This window comes from Pagrus pagrus (assembly GCF_965226575.1).
Source record: "Pagrus pagrus genome assembly, chromosome: 10".
Classification (NCBI taxonomy): Eukaryota; Metazoa; Chordata; class Actinopteri; order Spariformes; family Sparidae; genus Pagrus; species Pagrus pagrus.
Window position 1 is genome coordinate 7,347,186 of NC_140194.1, and position 21,048 is coordinate 7,368,233.

Sequence of the window (21,048 nt, forward strand, 5' to 3'; positions counted from 1 at the left end):
CACACAAGAAACCTAGCCCATGTATTATGTTATACAGGTTGGGTAAAGTCAATGTTAAAACGGTAGAATTAAGTTGTAACATATTTGCTTGATGTCACCTCAATTACATTTCTAATTTCAATCATACACTTCACAATAAACCTGCGCTTCATGTCAGGAAAGAAAAAAAAAAAAAAAAACATACCAGCAATGATATTCTGTGCTATGAGCATCAACCAAAAAAAGTTTAGTTTTACAAAAATACTTTACATTTTGATACATGGATACAAAATTCTAAAAAAGATAAGTTACTTTAAAATGGATCACTAACAGCCGCAGGACAAAAATAGTATGACTATGAAAATGTAAACAAATGCATATGTGAGCAATGCTATTCTAACATTTGAATTATTCTCAAAGTTGGCTTTTTTTGATAACGCCATATTGGCTACTGTCGTCGATATGGAAAGTACAGCAGTGTTATTTTGCATCAAAAAATAGAGTAATGTCATGAGAAATGTAAAGTATCAAATTGGTGGAAATGTTAATGAGAGATTAACTGATCCATGAAACAAAGTACCTTTACATATCTTTTAAAAATCTTGTACTTGAACAAAACAACATGCTGAATTGCTATTCATGTAAGAGCTGCATAAGTTAAATGAGTAAGTACAAATGAGTAAACATTACGAGGGCATTTGCAAGGACACGTATGAGACAAGATGACGACGATTCACAACAGGAGCTTTGGTATGCCTGGGTGCACTCCAGTCTGACCCCACAACAACAGCCAGCTCTCTAGACTCGACTCTGCTTCAAAACTATCAATGTCAGTGCTATTTGATATATAAGTATAAACTGTTATGTATTAACATCACATCAGAAGTGCCCATCACTCCTTGCACATAGCACCATAGATAGAATCAAAATGGCGGCCTCTATGTAACAGAGATTTCATTTACCAGTGAGCCCCTGTTCACAACACAAGGGACGGTTACTGGATGCCAACTTCACATGGCGCCAGCCTGCACATGGTACCAACACTGAGACAAAAACTTAAATATTTAACACAACACAAGGTAAAACAGTCTCAAGACTGAACAGTAAATAGTACAAATAGCAAGATGACGAAAATCCTTCATTTCAATGCACAAACTAAATGAATCAGTATTTTAGGTGTTTTGTCAGTGTGTAAAACACAAAGGCCTACTTACCACTCCACCACTGAAAAATGACAATGCTTTTGTGGGAATGGCTGATTTTTTTCTTTTTCTTTTGACAGACTTGACTGGACCACTGAGACTGAATACAAAGAGGAATTCAACAGTGAGCAGACATTCTATACAAAGTTGTCCTAGACCTCAAAAATATTCAGACATGACATGAAAAAAATGCTTGGTTAAGGATGTATCCACCTTTACAAAGACATCTGCTTTATGTTTTTTTCTGTTTTTCTTGAGTTTTCTTTTTTTTAACTGGACGTTTTCGAGTACAAATTCAGCTGGGTCAGTAGAGAGCTGTGGACGGATATAAGGATTAGCTAGAGGTTATAAAGTGCTTGAGATAAAATGTTTATAAAACCACACAACACTCCATTTTCACTAGTGGAAAGTTTCTATCCACATGAAATTGGTAAAGGTTACCAACTTCTTCAAAAACAAAAACAAAAAGATACACACACTACATAGTTGAATGCTTCTTAAAATTCACCAAGAAGACTTCTGCAAACCCAGCAACCAGGCCTGAACGTATGAGAACACTGGGAGGTGTCAAAAGGCCAAGTCACATTATTCACCAGGTTGAATCTCATTTGTGAGTGTTTGAGAGTCCCTCCTCTTTCCGCACATGGGGGAATCCCCTGCAATACCAGAATGTATTAATAACAATTATGGTGAGTGAGTTAATTTCATTTTTTGTGAAGTTAATAACAATATTGAACTCTTCTCCTCCTGATAGTCTCGTAGTCTCTGTTACAGAGGCCGAACATTCTACAAATGTACTTAATTTACTAGTTTTTACTCTTAGAGTAGTTTTTTAGGCAAATTGTAGTCATGATTGCAAACACATGGTTTAAGTAATTGTCAGAGAAATCTTACATTATCCTTTTAAATTTAGTGGTTGAGACTTTTTTTTATCCCTGTTTTTTATGCCAGGTAATCTCCCCCCGCATTTCCACTGTCGCTCCACATGGCGAACAGACAAAAACACATTTCACAGACTCTCAGAAAGACGCGACGGCTCTGAGTTTACACGCTCACAAAATGAGATTCAGCCCATCTCTAACACTTATGTGCAATCTGTTATTCACTCCATGGCTGGCTGTTTTATCTACTCCAGCTGCTCTTACAGACTCATCTCCATCACATTACTATTCCCGTTTCCCTGTCACTGACATTCTTTATCCCTTTCCAGTTTTTCCACCAAACCTGGTAGGCTTTTATCATCATCATCATCATCATCATCATTATCATCATCATCAGCATCAGCATCATCATCTCTTAGGCTCACATTTTTAAAACACAAAACAAAACACTGCATTTCTGAGACTGATGGATAAAGCAGTTATTACGCGCCTCTCTGATCCTGCAAGAGGGGTAATAACAAAGGCGGATTCATCACTTCAAGGACAATGGATGTATGAAGCTATAATTATAAATATCTCATAAAAACAAGGAGTTACATGAGCTCATATTTTGGGTTTTTAGGTAAAAGGGGCATTTAATTCTTAAATATTTAAAATTTTCTTCGTTTTGTGGAATTGGCAAAAAACACCACACACCCCCCTTTCTGTTTGTTTGTGTTAGGATGTATAACTTTCGGCTACATATCACTCACTCTCCTTAGTGCCCTCATGGTCCAAACATGCATCACTGCTTCTGTAGACTTTCCAGTAGGTCCTCGATTTTATCCATGTTGGACGAAGCAGATATTGATGCCTGCAACTGATTCTGTAAGCTGCTCTGTATCTGTGTCTGTAGATTGGTCTGCATTGGAGTTTGCAGGCTTGTTTCTATGGTCGCCTGCAAACTGGACTGCAGAGCTGTTTGTGTGTTTGTCTGCATTGCATTCTGTAGGCTGGTCTGCATGGCGTTCTCTAAGCTGGACTGCATTTGTGCCTGAAGGGTGTTCTGCAAGCTGCCGTGCATGGTCGCAGGCATCGAGGGGGCAGCTTGGGCCATGGTCTGGTCCAACAAAGGCTGCATGTGACTGGAGTTCTGGGGCTGGCTCTGAGCAGGCAGGGTAGGTCCAGAGGAATTGAGCAGCTGGGGCGAATCTGGGAGGAAGAGAAAATTGAAATAATCACTATAATCAAACATTAGGGGAAGGCATTGGCAGTGACACTGGAGCAACTCATTTGGACATATACAAATCAAGAATTCAACACAGGCCAACATTTTCTTACCGTTCTGGATGCCAAACACAAACAGGTTGGCCTGTCCTTGTGGAGCCACATTCCCACCCACAGTGGTCTGGAAAAGCTGCTCTGGGGGCTGCTGTCCAGGGTTGGCTACCACACCCACACCACCCTGCACCACAAAGATGGTTGTGCCAGGGGCTGGAGCCTGGTTGTTGAGCTCCTGTGAGCCAATAGTGCTCTGCAGGCTGGACAGAGATGTCTGTGGTAAGAACAGCTCTACGGGTTGACTATTCGGGATGCTGCTGGAACTTGGGCCCACTTGCATTGGCTGCTGTTCCTGGAACAGGCTCTGCTGTTGGTTCTCAGTGGATGTTGAGTTGCTGCCTGAGGAGCTCTGGTCTTGGAAGGACATGGGCTCTGCTGCGTCTGGCTGGGGGATTCCAACGCTAATGCTCCCCATAGGGGAAGGGCCTTGGGTCTGAGTGCTGAAGAGAATAGTAGGGGGAATGGCCTGTGGGTTTAGATCTGTGGTGCAGAGGAGCAGACCTGTCTGCTGGGGTTGGGAAAGCTGGCCCTGGGGTCCTGGGTTCGCCTGCGAGTGATTTGGGATACTTTGGAACAAGGAGCCCTGCTGGCTGATGGGGAGCTGTGGTGGCTGTTGTTGGTTCTGCTGTGGAGACTGTTGCTGCTCCATGGGAGTGCTCTGTTGCTGCATTTGGGAAAGCTGAGCCTGGGGTTGGTTCTGAAACATTGTAACAGACTGAGGCTGGTTGGATGTCTCCATGGAGGAAATAAATGCCAGCTGCTGCTGTTGCTGGGGCTGTGGGTTTGGGGACAAGTATAAGGTTGACCCTGTTGACTGTTGCTCCGAGTTGAGACTGCCACTCGTCAGAACAGTCAGTGTATTCTGGAGCAGGGCTGCCTGGACCTGCTGTTGGGAGCCCTGGGTCTCAGCAAGTGGCCTGGGTGATTGGAAGAGCTGTTGTGGGGGAGATGTGTGGGATGGAGGCTGTGTTGGGAAGCTGGTCTGAATTGTTAGCAGATCTCCAGCCTGTTGAAGGAGGGACACTGGCTGCTGTACTTGAGGGGAGGAGTGGATCTGAGGCTGAAGCAGCTCAGCCTGAAGCTGCTGCTGTAAATTCTCCAAGACCTGCTGCTCTTGCAGTTGTTGTTGCTGTTGTAAGTTGCTCAACGCTTGATTTTGCTGCTGTTGCTGCTGCTGTTGTAGCTGATGTTGTTGTAAATTGGTAAGTATTTGATTTTGTTGTTGCTGATCCTGAAGTTGGATGTTGTTAAGGACTTGCTGTTGCTGATTTTGTTGCAACTGTTGTTGCTGTTGAATATTCTCAATGATTTGCTGCTGCTGTTGCTGCTGCAGTTGCTGTTGGTCTTGCGGTTGTAATATAAGTTGCTGTTGAATCTGCATGGTGCCAAGAACTTGCTGCTGTTGTTGCAAGTGTTGCTGCTGTTGTTGATGCTGAAGGTTACCAAGGATTTGCTGTTGTTGCTGTAGTTGTTGATGCTGTTGAAACTGGTGCTGTATTTGTTGTTGTTGTTGCTGTTGTTGTATCTGTTGTTGCTGTTGTATCTGCTGTTGCTGTTGTATCTGTTGTTGCTGTTGTATCTGCTGTTGCTGTTGTATCTGCTGTTGCTGTTGTATCTGCTGTTGCTGTTGTATCTGCTGTTGCTGTTGTATCTGTAGCTGTTGCTGTGTCGATAGTGAATTATCTGGGTTTCCCAATCTAAGGCTATTCATGTTCTCTTGGACATGCTGCTGAAGAGAGTCTGCAGAGGGTGTGGGGCTGTACAGCACAGAGTTCAGCTGCTGCTGGGCTACAGCCGCCTCCAACACCTGCTGGAGTGTGGTGTTACCTCCGGCCTGTAGCTCCCTTACCGCCCTCTCCAGTTGGGCCACCCCTTCCTGTGGGAACAGAGTAACCTGCGACTGTTGTGGCTGGGGCTGAGAGGGAGGTGCTATCTGGGGCATGGCCACGACTACAACCCCTCCACTATTACTGGAACTCTCAGGAGGCAAGTTGTCCTGAGGGTCTCTGAGGAATTGCTGAGGGACTTCCGGTGTCACAGGGGGGATTGTAGTATCTCCTGACACTGGGAAGGAGGTTGTGGGGGAAATCTCTTGCTTTTGTATGGTGCTAAGAGACTCCAGGCTCGGGAACACAGGGGGTGCCTGGGGAAGCTCCACATCTTCAGGTTGTAGGGGCATTGGGCTCTGAAAGGACTCACCACCTGGATGAGGACTAGAGCTGAGCTCCAGGGTCTGCTGCACTGAGACAAGAGGGTCAGGGGAGGGCTAAGAAAAGAGAAGAAACAAAAATGTTACCAACTAATTCTGAAGTAAATATTTATGATTCCTCTTTCGTAAGAATGAATGGTATCTTACCTTGAAGACATCTGTGGGCGGTGGATTGCTAGACACTTCCATTGGTGTGTCCTCTTGCCGTTTGGAAGGCTGAACAGAGCAGTCAGTTCGCTCAGAAGATATAGATTTGATCTGAACGTCAAATATACACGTCTTGACCAGGGAGGGTCCCTCTGTTTTTACTGTCCGGACGTTTGAGTCATCAGCTGAGGGTAAGATTGGAAACACAAGATATCTTTATGTCTCTGGAAGACAGTGCTTATTTGAAGTCTATGACTTGCGGTTTACAGTTTACTGATAATAATAATTAATGTATTGTGATTTAGATTTCTCTGGTTTTCTTTTGCATTTCTATAGCACTTTTCCAGTCTTCTGACCACTCCAAGCACTTGTCACATTCACCCATTCACAACACACATTCAAACACTGATGGCAGAGGTGCCAACCTGCTCTTCAGGAGCAAATTTGGGGTTCAGTATCTTGCTCAAGGATACTTCAACATGCAGCCGAGGAAGCCATGGATTTGAACCAACCCGCTCTACCTCCTGAGCCCTGTGTCAAAAAGTCATAATGTTGACTTATACAACTAGGGCTGGGCACTAAACTCAGTACTTTTAATGGTACCAACCAAATTACATTGGTACAACTAAGTATCAATCCATGTTAAATCAATCAGTACCAAATTTCGTTACCTGAGAGTACATCTGAGTGAGTGAGAGAGTAATTTAGAGTATAAAGAGATGAAGAGAGAGACTATGTCACCAATGAAGCTTGTTGAAGTCACGCAGGGTCGAAATCAACACCTGTCAAGCGCTAAATGCGGGTATATTTTCCATTTGGGGATTAAATCCTGGAAGGCTATCAGCCATAACTGCAGGTAGTGTTTGTACCAAAATAGTCTACTGCATTTTGGTGTCATTTACAGTCACGCTGCTTCTGTGTTCCTGTGTTTGTGTCATACACACAGGGACACACAGGACAGACGGGACAGACGGAGGGGCTTCATTGTACATTTAGGTGCTACTATCAACTCTGAATCAACATTGGCTTAAATCGCATAGTGCGTAGGAGCTGACAAGAACTGCATTCTTGCGCCACTGATGTTTTTTTTAAGCAGGAATTTTCTATTTTTTCTTATTTTCCTTTGTTATACTACAGAGGCCTACAACTGTCATTATTTTCTTGTTCTTTCACAACAGCTTTTTCATAATTAGATGCTAAAATCATCACAATAACCCATTCATTTCTGCATAGGCATTGTGGAAAAATTCTATAAAGAAGGATTATGGAATTGTTATCAGCAAACTCGACCATATTCTTGTAAACAGGTCCCAAAGTATTGTGATCATTTCCAAATCATCCCATTTGTACAGAGACCGTACAGTACGGAAAAAAGCTATTGTTAGCTACCAGTACTGATTCAAATGTGAACAGTAACTAGTGGCTGTACCTGAGTCTGGAGTATAGGTGAAGGTCTGGGCGTCATGGGATCTACCAGCATTGGTCATCACAAAGATTCCCACAGAAACTGGAGAAGTGATTGACAGGTTGTGGAATGGAGGGACTGTCACTATCAAATGGTTCTGGAAAACAGAAATCCAAAAGGACAATCACATCTTCAGTAAAATCTCAAAAGAGTTTGGTCAACAAAAGCAGGCAGGTTTGACACAGCAGATAATATTATTCATGGAAAAAATAAGAGTATACATATCATTCAGTTGTGTTTACCTGATGGAAAAGGTCCATGTCAATCTTTGCTTCAGCTTGCCAGGAATTATCATCTACGAATAAAACATATAATATTCCATATTTATTCAACCATCCAGCAGAGATTTACATGCAGAAACCGATATTCACAACAATTACAGTGTGATGCAACACAGACAACACCAAGCTGGTCACAGCACCTGCAATGTTCTCCTGAAAAACAACTTTGGTTCCTTTGAGGAAGTTCTTTCCAATGATAAAAACTTCCTCTCCTCCTCTCACTGAGCAGCTGTGAAGACTCTTCTTCAGGATCTCTGGCACTCCTGCTGGCTGGGCTGGAAAATGACAGAAGAGCCAAGGAATCAAAACTCACACGACATCTGGGTTAGCGTTTACCAGAGACTGTTACAAAAAACAGACATTTCTATCATCTGAAGAGACCAAAACATCTACGACTATCATCCTAAATACTATGTTGGATGAAAGAAAAAAACACATGGTTCCCCAGCATTTAGCCTCATGATAACCGTTAGGTTTAGACTGATGTTGTGCCTGAACTACTCACTGCAGAGGATGGACGATGAGGGAACTTGTAGAGTAAGGGTTGATCCATCAGGTTGGGGGATGCCGACTCTGAAGGCCAGCCTGGCACGTGTGCTCTTCTTCTTGGACCCTGCCACACCAATACGGGCCTCCACATCTGCATTACGCAGCTTCAAAATTCCGACACAGTCCACCCTGTAGAAACAACACAGTATGAGGAATACATGACTAGCACACAAAGTACTGTAAGTAGCAACTGATCCTGAATCATCCACAAAACACCATAACCCCTTACGCAAGTGTCATGTCACTGCTGGGCTCCAGGGGGATCTCAATAACAGTGGTGCCCTCAATGTCCACCTCCTTGCAGGCAGTAGTGTTGCGTCCCGTCACTCTGCACGCCTGGTAGAAACCGTGAGGCTTCACTCTGCCAGCATCATTCGCTACAAACACCTGCAGCACAACTGGTTCACTCACACCCTCCAACTGAGGACAAGAAAGAAGACATTGTGTGTAAAAACTTGACTTTAAGTAATAATAGAAAACATAACACTATTAAACAATACAGATGTTTTAAGTTAAAATTATCGTCATCGAGAAATCCTGAAATGCGTACAGAGTGAAGCTTTCTTCCTGAAGCATCCATGCTAAGCAACGAGAGTGCCACAAAAACCTTGTATACTGAAAAGTGCAATCTGCAATGTAATGTGTGGAAGCATGCCAGGGTTGCCAGAAAGAGTCGGATCTATTTTCTCCTGTCTTCGATTATATCACAGAGGAAGCTCATGATTCTCTAGCATCTTTACTGTTGGCATCATACATGTTTCATTGAGTGCTTCACACTTTGTACACAATAACAACTGGACGCTGCTTAAGACAGTTTTATCTGTTGGCAGCTGAGCTGCCCCAGTTGAGCAGTCGAGGGTTGAGCTCCTGATTAATGAATGATACTTCCCTGCCCAAATTTATCAGTAACAGGTCAAATTTCTTGGGTCTAATGTTGAACATAATGTACCATGTAGAACACAGAAGTTACCCATTTAAAAAATTAACCTTTTGATGTATCCCAGAACAGACTCATGAGTTAGTTATAAGTAAATGCTTCATGAAAATTCTCTTGTAGCACACGGTACTTCACACTTTTGGCCTTATCCAGTAAATTCAAAATTAGGTGTTATATTTTTTTTTAGGTTAGGTTGTCAAGGTTAGGTGTCAAGAAGCAGTCGGTGGTTTTCTTTGTCAAACCTTGACAGTGGGGAATCCCTGCTGTGTGCGGTCTTTGACAGAACCTCTGCTGCCCTCGGTCAGATAGCGAGCTCTGTGCTGGGTCTCTGGCTGCACCAGGATCTTCAGCTCCTTTCCATCACTCCTCTGGGGGAACTGAGTAGACAATGACCCACCCTTCACTGCAGTCCCTGACTCAAGAGAGCTGCCGGGCAACAAAAATCACATGATGACATTAATATGACTTTCAGAAATTAAATTACCCCAGACAAAACTGAATTAAATGACCTTTACTGCATCCCTACAGAGGGACAGAGCTACTCTCGAGTCAAAATGCTGACAGAATGTGCATTGGACAAGGGTCAGCCCACCTGGCTATGGGAGTGGTCTTGTCTGTGCTCAGCTGGGAGAGGACAAAATGAGGAGCCTTGGCGCTGTCAGCATCAAACACATCCATGCTGTCCTCCGGAGGAGCAGGCTTGGGGCCAGGCCGCTGGCGAGGGGTGCGTTTTCTAGATTTGCGTGGCACCTCTGTGTTGTCGTTGTAGGAGATGGAGCTGATCAAGCTGAAGTTGGAGACGGAGTCATCGGCCCACATGCTGCTGCTATGCTCTGAATCAGGACCCGTTGGAGCAGACACAGTGGGCTCCTCTTGGCAAGACATCTGGCTGTCATCAAATAGATCCTCAGGTGGCGGGGATATGCTCAACACAGGCCTCCGCTTTGATGGTGTGTTCTGAGGCTGCTGGACTCCTAGCCCTGACAACACTCCTGACCCTATGTCTCCTGCTGCAGTGTTTGCTCCACTGTTGCCTCTGGTCGGGGCAGATACAGCACCCTCCACATTTTGCATCTCTGAAGCTCCAGCTCCATCCCCTCCGCTGGAGTGGACGTGCTGGGGAACCTTGAGATGGTCTGAGGATGAGGTAGAGGAGCCAGTGGATGGGACTCCCATGGCCAGGGAGGAGGAGGCCGAGGGGCTGGAGGTGGAGGAGGTGGCATCTGTAGTAGCATATACAGATACATAAGTTAGTACAAATGTTCAGCACAGAGCAGGCTAGCAGTCCCATTCAAGCAGCTGAATTTGTGCATGATTTGTATTGATTTCCCCTCTTCCCAACTCTAATTTCAACAGACTGTTGTGGGTTATATGCTCTCACTGTGCATGCGAGAGCTGTCAAGCATTGATCAAATATTCTGAAGTTAAAGTTGAGAAGGGTACTATAGGTCCCACAATGTTTTGATTCCTACAAAACCTTTCTCAATTAAAATCAATGTGACAAAACTGACATGCTTTGTTTACAAAAACAAAAGCAAGCTACAAATTGTTACATACACATTGCCAGAAAGAAACATAAAAAAATCTGGTCAAACTTTTCTTGTACAGCCAAATTTGCAAGCTGGTAATGTGGCGCCAAATTAAATTTGCCAGGGTTACAGTACAGTTTGTGCAATGTGCATTCACTAGTAAACAGTAGTTTGCGCATGCCAATTGGAAGATTTGGTTGGGACTGAGCGTAGCCATGGAGACAGAATAAACAAGCCTCTGACCTATGGAGCAGTGAACTGCAGACCATTTTATATGCAGACACTCCCTGCCTCAGAGGGAACTTCCTGCAATAAAAACGAGACAGCCAATGAGCAACAAGAGAGCTGATCATTCAAGATTCAACTTCTGTCAATCAGTAAATTGGATGAGTTAATACACTGAAGGAAGGAGTAACTTTTGAAGCTGATCATTTAAAGACACTTTTTAAGCATGTGTGTTTGGTTAATGATGATCTGAAGGACATTACAGTAGTCATGCTTTTGATCAGCACTGCTTAGGGCCAGCTGGTTCAGACAGGATAGTTAAAAGGTAGCGTTAACAAAAGCGCTCTCTTCAACATGACTGTTGACAAGTTAGTTTGCTGTCTAGATGAAACTCTAGACTAGAATCCTTTACAGTTACAGCTGAAGTTGGCCTCCTTTAACCATGATCCAAGATCAGACCGGTGTCGTTTAATTTTATTTAAAGACAGTCCAACGATTGCTAGGGGCAACTTCACTGTTTCATAAAGAGACAGACCATTCATAAGTACTGAAAATATCAGCTGCTATTGAAACATGGGAGAAGATGAATCATTTATCTGTAAAGCTCAAACAGTTTGAAACCTCAATAAATTATCAGATGACCGACTGTTGTATGAGTGTGAATAGGCTGTTTCTGCTTAAGGCACTTAAGGCATTTAAAAACAAAACCTAACCACACTGACACTGAGAGAAAGTGCTAAAACAGACACAGGAATATAATTTTGGCGTAGCATAAGGGAAGTCTGAGATGACTGCTGAAGCCAAAGGACTACATCTGGATCCGCAGCACTGGTGCCTCACAGCATTTAAATATATTTCTAACTGCCTAAAAAGCCAAGTGAAAAAAAAAAGCATTAAGCACAAGCATGACAGGGGAAAGAGCTGTGGAAAAAATGAGTGAAATGAAAAAGAACAGGCAATGTTAGCATGCTGTTAATGCAAACTCAACATTACTTCGAGCTGTTACTCATGATATATCTTTCCAAGAAAAGAGGACTGTGTATGACTTTCATTACATAGAAGCAACAGAAGCTGCGCTTCTACTGCATGGCTATTCTCGACTCCCTTTTGATACCAGACACTTTCCTCAATTTTGTTTTCCACTGCAGATGGTGCCCACTCAACATAGGTTGGATTTTTAGCTGATTGCAGTAGCGGCGCCAGTGAGACTGCCACGACATCGTCTTCAACGCAACAGAAACAAAAGAACAATGGAGTGTATCGAAGGGATGGCTGTTTGTCCTTGCAAAGAGACATACGTTTCAGACTGCTGACACAAAAAGCAAAAAAAGAAATGGGAAATCCTACATCAGAGTGCAGGCGATGAGATGACTAACTGCTCTGTGTCGCTTAAGTGCCGATTTTCTGATTAATCAGTGGCCTGTAGCGTTTTTACTTTACTGAGCTCTTTTACAACCTCTACCAAAGTGATATCAAAAAATTTACCAGGTGCTATCCTCAACTTTTGACCCTGGGAAACCAAAAAACAGCGAGTCAAGCCCAGCCAAGCTGAGCCATGCAGTGGAAGCACAGCATGAGATTCTTAATGCCACCAGCATGGCAAATGTTACAGAGCTGCAACAACTGAGGTGGTTAATCGGTTATTTGTCAACTAATCAATTAATTGTCAACTATTTTGATGATTGATCCATTGGCTTCTTAAATGTGCATATTTTCTGGTTTATTTTCTTCCCTTTGTTAGTAAACTATTAGCTAGATATTAAATGATTAAAAAAGCATATCCAAATCGTTATACTGTAATCAGCAAGTTTTGAAAACTCTCTCTCTTTTCTGTCAGTTAGTTTTATAAAGTAGAGCTGTTAGGTGAAGAGCTTCAGGCACTTAAAGCAGTTGCTGTGTGGCTGAATAAACACACAAAGTCGAGGTAAGCAACGCCTCTCCCCATGCTGCAGCTAGGATTATAAGAAAAGATGTTTGTCGCACAAACATCCAAAGCACCTAACCGGTTCACCTAAAACAGACAGGCTTAACCGACTCAAAAATCCAAAAATACATATAAATACAGCTCGAGTTCAACTGTAAAAATCAGCTTCAATTCTCTGCCCCCACCCATCAACTGCTACCACCATAGCTTTATGCAACCAGCACAACCCCTGAAATCTAATATGACAGTGCCTTGTCATGCCAGCAGTACTTAAATCCCTTTGCTGAAAAATAAATACTCTTACTAGTCGTTATCCTCTCCAACAGTCATAAATACAAATTGTCTCAGAAACTGGTGAAAGGGTGAAGTTGCCCCCAGACACTGATACAAGGCCACATTGGTTTGTACGCCCCTACCATGTTGGGGAATAGTTTGGCAAAGGGAAACTGATCCCAGATCATGGTTTTCATGTACTCAGCAGTTAACTCACCTGAGGCCAAGGCTGCAGAGGGGGGAGGTCCCGCCTCTCCCCCACTCTTCTGGCTCATGGTGGGTGGGTCTGTCTGGGTGGACGACGGCTGGAGCTGGAGCTCTTTGGGGAGGAGGTCATATACTGACTCTGTCATAAAGGAGGAGCAGGAGAAGATAAATTAGCTTCTGAAAAACACAAAGCAGATTTGTTTATTATTATAAGACCAAGGGACTCGAAACCTCTGACAAGTTAAAACTTTCTGATAGATTTAAGGGCAGCCGTTCTGATGCCTGTTGCCTCTTGTGGTACAAAGTGGTATTATAACACAGGAAGGGCAAGAGCTTACTGATTAGCAAGCTAGCTTCAATAAACATCTCTGCAACACAACACAAAGACGTCCTTGACATGAAACTGCAGTTTATTCACATTCTGTGGATAATGTTAGTTTATCTTTTCTAAAGTTTTAACTTAAATTCTGGCCATATCTTTCATATTGCTCCTTTAAGTGTGAACTAATTACACAAAGTTATACTGACTTGATCATTTGCTAAATTTTGAGGAACAGGAATTCATGATTCATCCTGCATTCATTCGTACACCACATCATCAGTGTGATTCATCCGACCATTCAATCCTCATTACTGTAGTATATGATGTGTAACCTCTTGTTAATGTAATAATTTTTCCCAGAAATGTAATAGTGTCAATAGTTCATTTCTAATGTAATCCTGGTAGTAACAACAAAACTGGAGTCCTGAACTGGGATGACATGGGTCTCATGATCAGGTTTTTCCTGCACATATGCAAAAAGAAAACCTGCTGTCAACATGAACACAACTCAGGCTATCTTATGATAAGCTAAATTAGCCTCCCATGGGGCTTTGCGTAATAAGACCCACCGAGACATTCCTTGATATTCAATGTGAAGGTGATTCCTAGAAGACTGTAACCAACCACTGCAGCTCCACTGGAGCGAACTGCATTTTGGTGGCAGATAAAAACACGACAAGGTAGTCTGGTTGCTAAGAAACAGTGATCCATCAACACCCTGACATGGATATTTCAGCTGTGCACCACCGGCACCCAGCGTGTGTAGTAGTCATCTGACACTCAGCTATGACTTAGCACCAGCAGAATGGTGAAACTGAAGACACATGATCTCCCACTTCTGTGACGTCAGTAATGCTGCCTAGTGAGTGACAACACAAAGTCACCACAGTTCAACCGAATAACTAACACAGTGCTCTAGTTCACACAGACAGCAAGAATTGCAAGCGTTGAGATGAAGGGTAGCTCCATGCTGTTACGCTTATTCCGAGTGAATCTGTCTTTAGAAGATAGTTCCCTCAAAAATAATACAATAAAACTTGTTTATCCAGCCAGAGGGCTTCAAGAGACTGCCTGCAGCAAATCCCATTACAGCAGAGCGGAGCGGCATTAGGTCTGTGGCACGTGAAGTGGCAAAAATTACATTTCTCATCAGTCCAAATATAGAAAGAGATGTGATAGTAGAAAAGTGTCTCTCAGTTGAACTATTCACAATGTGATCTGTGTTATTGTCACTTTGAGTGAACTGTCCCTTTAAACCACACAAATCACAACAGTGTATTTGCTCAACTTTTAAAATAGATTGCCAAACAAAAGCTCTCTATAAAGCTTGGACAACAGCCCATATAATAAAACTTAAAATGTGGCCTCAAAGCAAACAGCAAAGTGTCCATGATCTTCATGATAACACTCCATCTGTGTCCGCTGTGCTCTGTTCATGGTGTGAAGAGAGAGAGTCTTTGTGCACGGGTGTATTACAGACTGACTGTCAACTCGACATGACCTCAGTCTTGACTATTACCCCTTTCACTCATCCCCTATGAGTGCATGACGTGAGTCTGCTGAATGTGTGTTCAACTCGCCTGGACTCACCCATTCATATGCAAGGAAAAGAACCAAGGTCCTCACCATTCACACAAAGATGACAGAAATGCCTGTTCATTGAACTGCAACATCTTCTGAGTCAGGTTGGGAGGAGGGTCCCATGGCCGGGTTAGATGACGTGCACTGACCAGATTGTATAAGTCAATGCCGGGTTAAACCACATCGCTATGTGATAAAGTCACTCGCTCTCCCGGGTGCTTGCACATCACAGAGAAATCTATTTTTAAGTCTAAGCCTACAACACATTTTTTCTGTTGTTTTTGCTCATGAAATGAATCAAGATCAGGGGCATTTTATAGTGTCAATATGGGTGGGGACTCCCATGAAGCTTATCAACTATGAGAGTCGATGATAGAGGTGAATGTGTTTGCCTCCGACACATTCAGTATATTTGTTTACATATGCACTGATAAGTTTTATTATAGTTAAATATACTGTTTAGTCTAATTATCTGAAACACATACGGCTGATACTGAGTGCAAGCACAACTTGATTAATATACTGTACACTGATGCTCAATCTTTCATATTGTTTAGGTATGTAAATGTACTGTCTGGATTTCATTCAGTGTTTTGAATTTACTCGTGCGCCTGACTGCCCATGGAGTGAACAGCATGCAAAATAGTTTTTGTTTGTAGATACACACTGTGGCGCAGCTTGTGGTGGTGGGAAATTAAAAAATCAACACAGCTAGGGGATTTTCTGATACTGATACCAGTGCGACACTTGGGTTTTACTACCAGCATCAAACAGTACTTTTGATAACATGCTTTCCTGAGTATTAAAACATTTCCCTAAAAAAAAAAGCCAAAAATCTCAAATGCATGTGTTAACTGATTTTGTTAAATACAGTACACAAGAAGAATAAGACTTCACTTCTGGTACTTGATGGTTTTTGATAATCCATTCTACCCTCACATTATGTTTGGGACTCAAAAAGTGTCTTTGATTAGGGTTGGGAACCAAACTCAAATGCAAAATGCCAAGAATCTCTTGTTTTAGAGATAATAATGCAAAGCTTAATTTACTGCTTCATTGCTTCATTCATTGTTCAAGTTCATTGTTATTAAACTGTTAATTATCCTGCCTCTGTTTCATATCTTTGTCACAAGTGTTTTATAACGCGGGACCATTGCAAAAGCTGTGCATCAGCCGTAAGAATCAAGGATCACTCGGGCTGTAACCTTTATTATTGCAAACAAAGGCTACATATTTGCAAGGACGTGGCTATTTGCCAGAACCTGTCCACGTCACACATAAACACAACATGGTGTCAGTTGTTTAGATAGCATGCATGGTTAACAACATGACATCAGTGTGGGAGATGGACTGCGGTAAACGCTCAGAAGTATGTCTTCACTTTCTAAAATAAAACAAGAAAACAAAGGGCAATGCATGTGGGAATAATAATAACAATAGCTATAGTAATAATAATAAGCTCTATGTCAGGTTGCACATCAAATTTAGCCAAACATTTGAGCAGCACGACATCAATCTAAATAAATGTTGAGCGGTCCTCTAGCCCGAGTGTGTTGTTCAGTCATCCAACCGCAAAGGAAAAGCATGGCAAGCTTAACATTAGATCTGTGAGACCTAAAGACCTACCTAGAACAGAGACGAGTAACAGCTTCTGTTTGCTAAAAGTGGCAGCAGGTAATCATGTGCTTTAGTTGAGTGTGAGTTGACCTTGTGCTGTAAGTCACCACCTGTAGTGGACTCTTTCTGCACATCACTTTGTCTTGATTTATTTTCATGGAACAACGAAAGTCAAAGTAAAAACTCAGATGAACTTTTTGCTACAATGGAATCAAAAGTGAGAATCAATAAAAATTAAAAATAAAATTCAAACAATACCTTCCCCAAGTTTTGATAAAAAACATGAACCATGAAAACATTCACCACTACCAGAGCCCCTTCCTCTAGGCCACCGCTCATCCTTGCAGTACAACAGACCAAACACACAAAAGAAAAGAAAGCTGAATTCCTGTTGTTCCCAAATGAATACTGGACACTGATAATGTTCAGGCAATGGATTTTGGTGATGGTCTTAATTCACTTTCATAGAAGTCAGATGACATCTGTGCACATTTATGTGCACAGCTCTGCAATCTTATGCCCAAAAGAAGGCTGTAACACACTAGCCAGCCAGGGGGCGGACTGACTTTAACCTACACTTAGAACAATTAAATTACCTCATCTCATAGTTATGCACTGCTCACATTACACATGCCTTAAAGGTTTTGCCAAATGGCAAGGCCGCCAGTCCATTTTTATTCTTTGCAGCTGGCTTGGGACTAAGACGGGGGATGACAGATGAATAGACAATTCATGAGGCCGATGTTTTTGTTGCAAATGAAAAAATATTCAGACCAAGAATGTATCTCAGTGCCCAATAATGGCTGCTTTAATTACACTCTCGAACACATAACAATATGCTCAAGCCAGCTAACAGACAAAGGAGCTACTCACTGCACTCAAACCACAAAGAAGGCCATTTTTGGCTATTTACACCATCTCTGTTTACCTTGAAACTGATTTATACTTGTGAGGAATGGTTGGATAATCTATTTAATTCTCTGTACGCCTGCTTATGAGGATCAGATGAATACACCAGATCAGTGGTTTCCACGCAAGATATTATTCAATACTTCCACCACATCCTTCTTGGTTTACATTTCCTTTACTTTTAGACCTTTCTAAAACACAAGCTTAGTGGCAGTCACCCTAGCCTGAAATTAACTATTGTAGTAGCTCACCGAATAAACAAAGACTAACAGACAAGGATGTGTCAATAAGAATGCTTTTAAAGGATTATACCCGGAAGGGATTTTTATTTCTTCTCATATGCCTCAGGTGATTGACAGTAAATGGAGCCCTAATGAATGCATGCACCGATATGAAAGCATCAATGAATACTCAGTTCAAACACAATCCAACAACAGTAAAACAGAACAAAAATAAACCTAGATTTCATGTGCAGCATGATTTATTCTGGTCTCACCAGGGTTGTTCTCATAATGTACAAAATGAATGACAAAAAACAAATGCCTTGTATTTCTCTTAAAAGGGCTGATTCACTGGGATTTGTTCACACAGTGCAAGAGGCACTTTTCCAAGCACGTGGTTTGAGTTTTATTTATCCTGTTTTTCTGTCCACCTCTTAGATTTCTGCTGCACGCCAATACAATGGAGGTGAAGAGTTTCATTTGTGGGGCTCACGGTCAAATCACAGCAAGAACTTCCCAGAGACAAAGTCAACTTTCTCTGAACTGACTAACAATCTAACAATGCACAGTAAATACTTTTGAAATGACTTTCTACCGAGGAAATTATCCCTCAGAAAGCTGTTCAACTGTTTGTACACTCGATATTTTATGGTCGGGACAAATTTACATGGCGTTCCAATGTATGTCCTGTGCGTCCGTCTGTCTCACACAATGAGATCTAATTGCACTCACTGATGCACCAGCTCAAGTTTCTCACACTAATAAGCTGATGAAAGATTTTCTTTTCTCTCCGCTGTCTGAGACTGAGCTGTCATTTAGGATTTTTTTTTAGCCATCTCAATGAAAACACTTGAAAGAGGGAGCAGGGTGAGTTAGTATTCAGGCTGTTTCATGCAAAGATAAAATATTTCTGCAATAAAACTCACAGAATGCAAAATCACATTATGTTGAGGGAAAAGCAAATATTCATGATGCCGAATAAATAACCCCTTTGGCAAGTTTCAGTTTTTCTCCCGCTGAATATCGGAAGATAAGCTTATTTTCTCACACACATCTCAGCCTATAATTTGGCATATTTCTGTTGCATTAATATATTATTATGGAAATAAATAAACAAGACTTTTTCTAATGTTGGATGTCAACAAACATACTAAAGTAAATGTGGCTGGATAAGGTATGAACATCGAAAATTAACAACACATTAGGAATCTTTTTGTTATGAAAATCTGGGAACCTTAATCAAAGCTGAACTCAATCACAAGGTTCCCTGCATTTAAGTGGTATCCATTTGTAACCACACCGTGCAGGGATCATATCTGTTTTGGGTGACATTTATGTGACTAATGAAAACTATTTTTCTTAATATGTATGACTACCTCATATTCAGAGCCCCGGTGTCACCAACATAGTGGGCGCAAACTCATTTGTTGTAGTAACAGACTGCAAAGAAAAAAGTCCCAGAAGCACTTCCTTACGTACATATTCAAGAACCTGACACAAAACAGATATTATATTGCTATTAATAATATTTATGTTCCACTTTATAAACATCAGGGTTCAGTAGGTCACTATTGAGTTTCACATTTGCCACATTTAGAGCCAGAAAAAACATGAACTACATGCGATGTGTCCTGGCAGGCCAAAATGCACCTTGGCCCAGCTGACCCTTCTCTCATTTTCAGTCTGATACACATGAGCTCTCCTAGTAGCTCTTTGATGAGCAGGTCTGCTATCTAGACCCCAACATGAGCATACACCCAATTACTGGGATATAAATAAACAGTCACCATGTGATACAGTGTGGCCATATGGCCGGCTCAAGGGAGCATTTCAGGGTCACAGAGCAATGCTTTCTGCTAACTCATGAGCATCCTATACATATCAGGGTGACGGACGTGGGACCAGGCAGGTAAGGATCATATCGGGTTTATATGCAATTTATAAACAACGGCAGATCAAAATGTGGACTACGTCTAAGATCAGCCCTACTGTCCACTGACATCCAAAGCAAATGCATAGTTGCACGCCTTCTCAGATTACCACCTCAAGAGCAGTGCACAAAAACAACATACAAGGTTTAGTCATGAATAAACAATACACAGTATTGAGTAGCAGACTGACAGACAATTTCCTCAACACATGAAGTTAATCCACTTGCTAACAGGAAGGAAATTAACCTACTAAGTGCTGCTGAAAGCCACTACAGATGCACCGACCCAGCTGACCACAACAGGGCAGAATAAATGTTGGCAAGTTAGTGGCCCTGGCCCCCAGTGACCCTGCATCCTGACGGGGAGAGTGCCATGCCCCGAGCTTCTGAAGTGCCTGTAACTACATTCTTTCTGTGAAACCAGAGACTGTGTGGAGGACTGCTCTGGCCCAGGTCCACATAATAAAACCACTACTACAGCAGAACGGTCACTCCAGAAATACTAAACAGGGAGGGATAAACAAAACAACACGCGTGCACTACATTTTGCCCTTCTCTCGCGATATGAACATGCATGCTGACACACACACACACGCACACACCTCTGCAGAATCCGACCAAGACTTCAGACGTCAAAACGCCTGAACAATGTGGTGGCTGGTGAGCGACCTCACGTAGCCGTGGGCTAGCTAATAACATGCATCTAATATAATGCGAGCCACCAGCCTACTGAATAATGTCAATCCCAGTCGCTTTGATATGATCTCACGTGTCACTCGGCGTAATTAGATGAGCCGACCTGGCGTTATCGTGCTCGTCCACGCATTGTGACATGGACAGCTAACCAGCCCAGGTAGTCGCCACCAGTGCACAAGCCAAATGCAGCTAACTAACTAAGCTAGCTAGGCTGGCTAACAGCAGAAAAGAAGCTAACTACTGCTAGCTAGCAGCTTAACATGAGCCATTAAGACATTCATTCCGCTTCCCGCGAAAGCAGGACGAAACGGGTTAGTGTCGTCACAGTAACATTCATTTAGTAGAAATCTTACCTTTTGAGTATAGAGATTTGGGGGAATTGAGGTCGAGATCCGAGCTAAGGAGGGATATAAAATCAGAGGGCATCGCAGCGCTTCATCGAGGGGAGGGGAAGCGGACACTCTTTAGAAGAAACGAAGTCGGCAGCTTTGGGCCAATAAATATTTGCGTTGTACAAGCGGAATGTTTTAATACACACAGTGTAACATCGAAACAATCTCAAGGCGACAAAAACAAAACTTTCAATGGCATAATAAAAAAAAAAAACCGTTTGCGAGCACGCCTCACGTTAGTGTGTGTGTGTG

The 21,048-nt window shown here is 42.4% G+C and overlaps 1 protein-coding gene across 1 annotated transcript; it reads right to left on the reverse strand.

Annotated features, from left to right (window-relative positions):
- Positions 1–2: 2 nt before the first annotated feature.
- Positions 3–21,048, reverse strand: nfat5a (nuclear factor of activated T cells 5a). The gene is given in 13 exon segments (XM_084365156.1): positions 3–3,253; positions 3,383–5,648; positions 5,739–5,923; positions 7,168–7,300; positions 7,446–7,498; positions 7,625–7,759; positions 7,990–8,162; positions 8,263–8,453; positions 9,213–9,396; positions 9,563–10,193; positions 13,139–13,274; positions 13,277–13,305; positions 20,758–21,048. Coding segments are annotated over 13 exon segments (4,596 nt in total). The 5' UTR covers positions 20,831–21,048; the 3' UTR covers positions 3–2,846.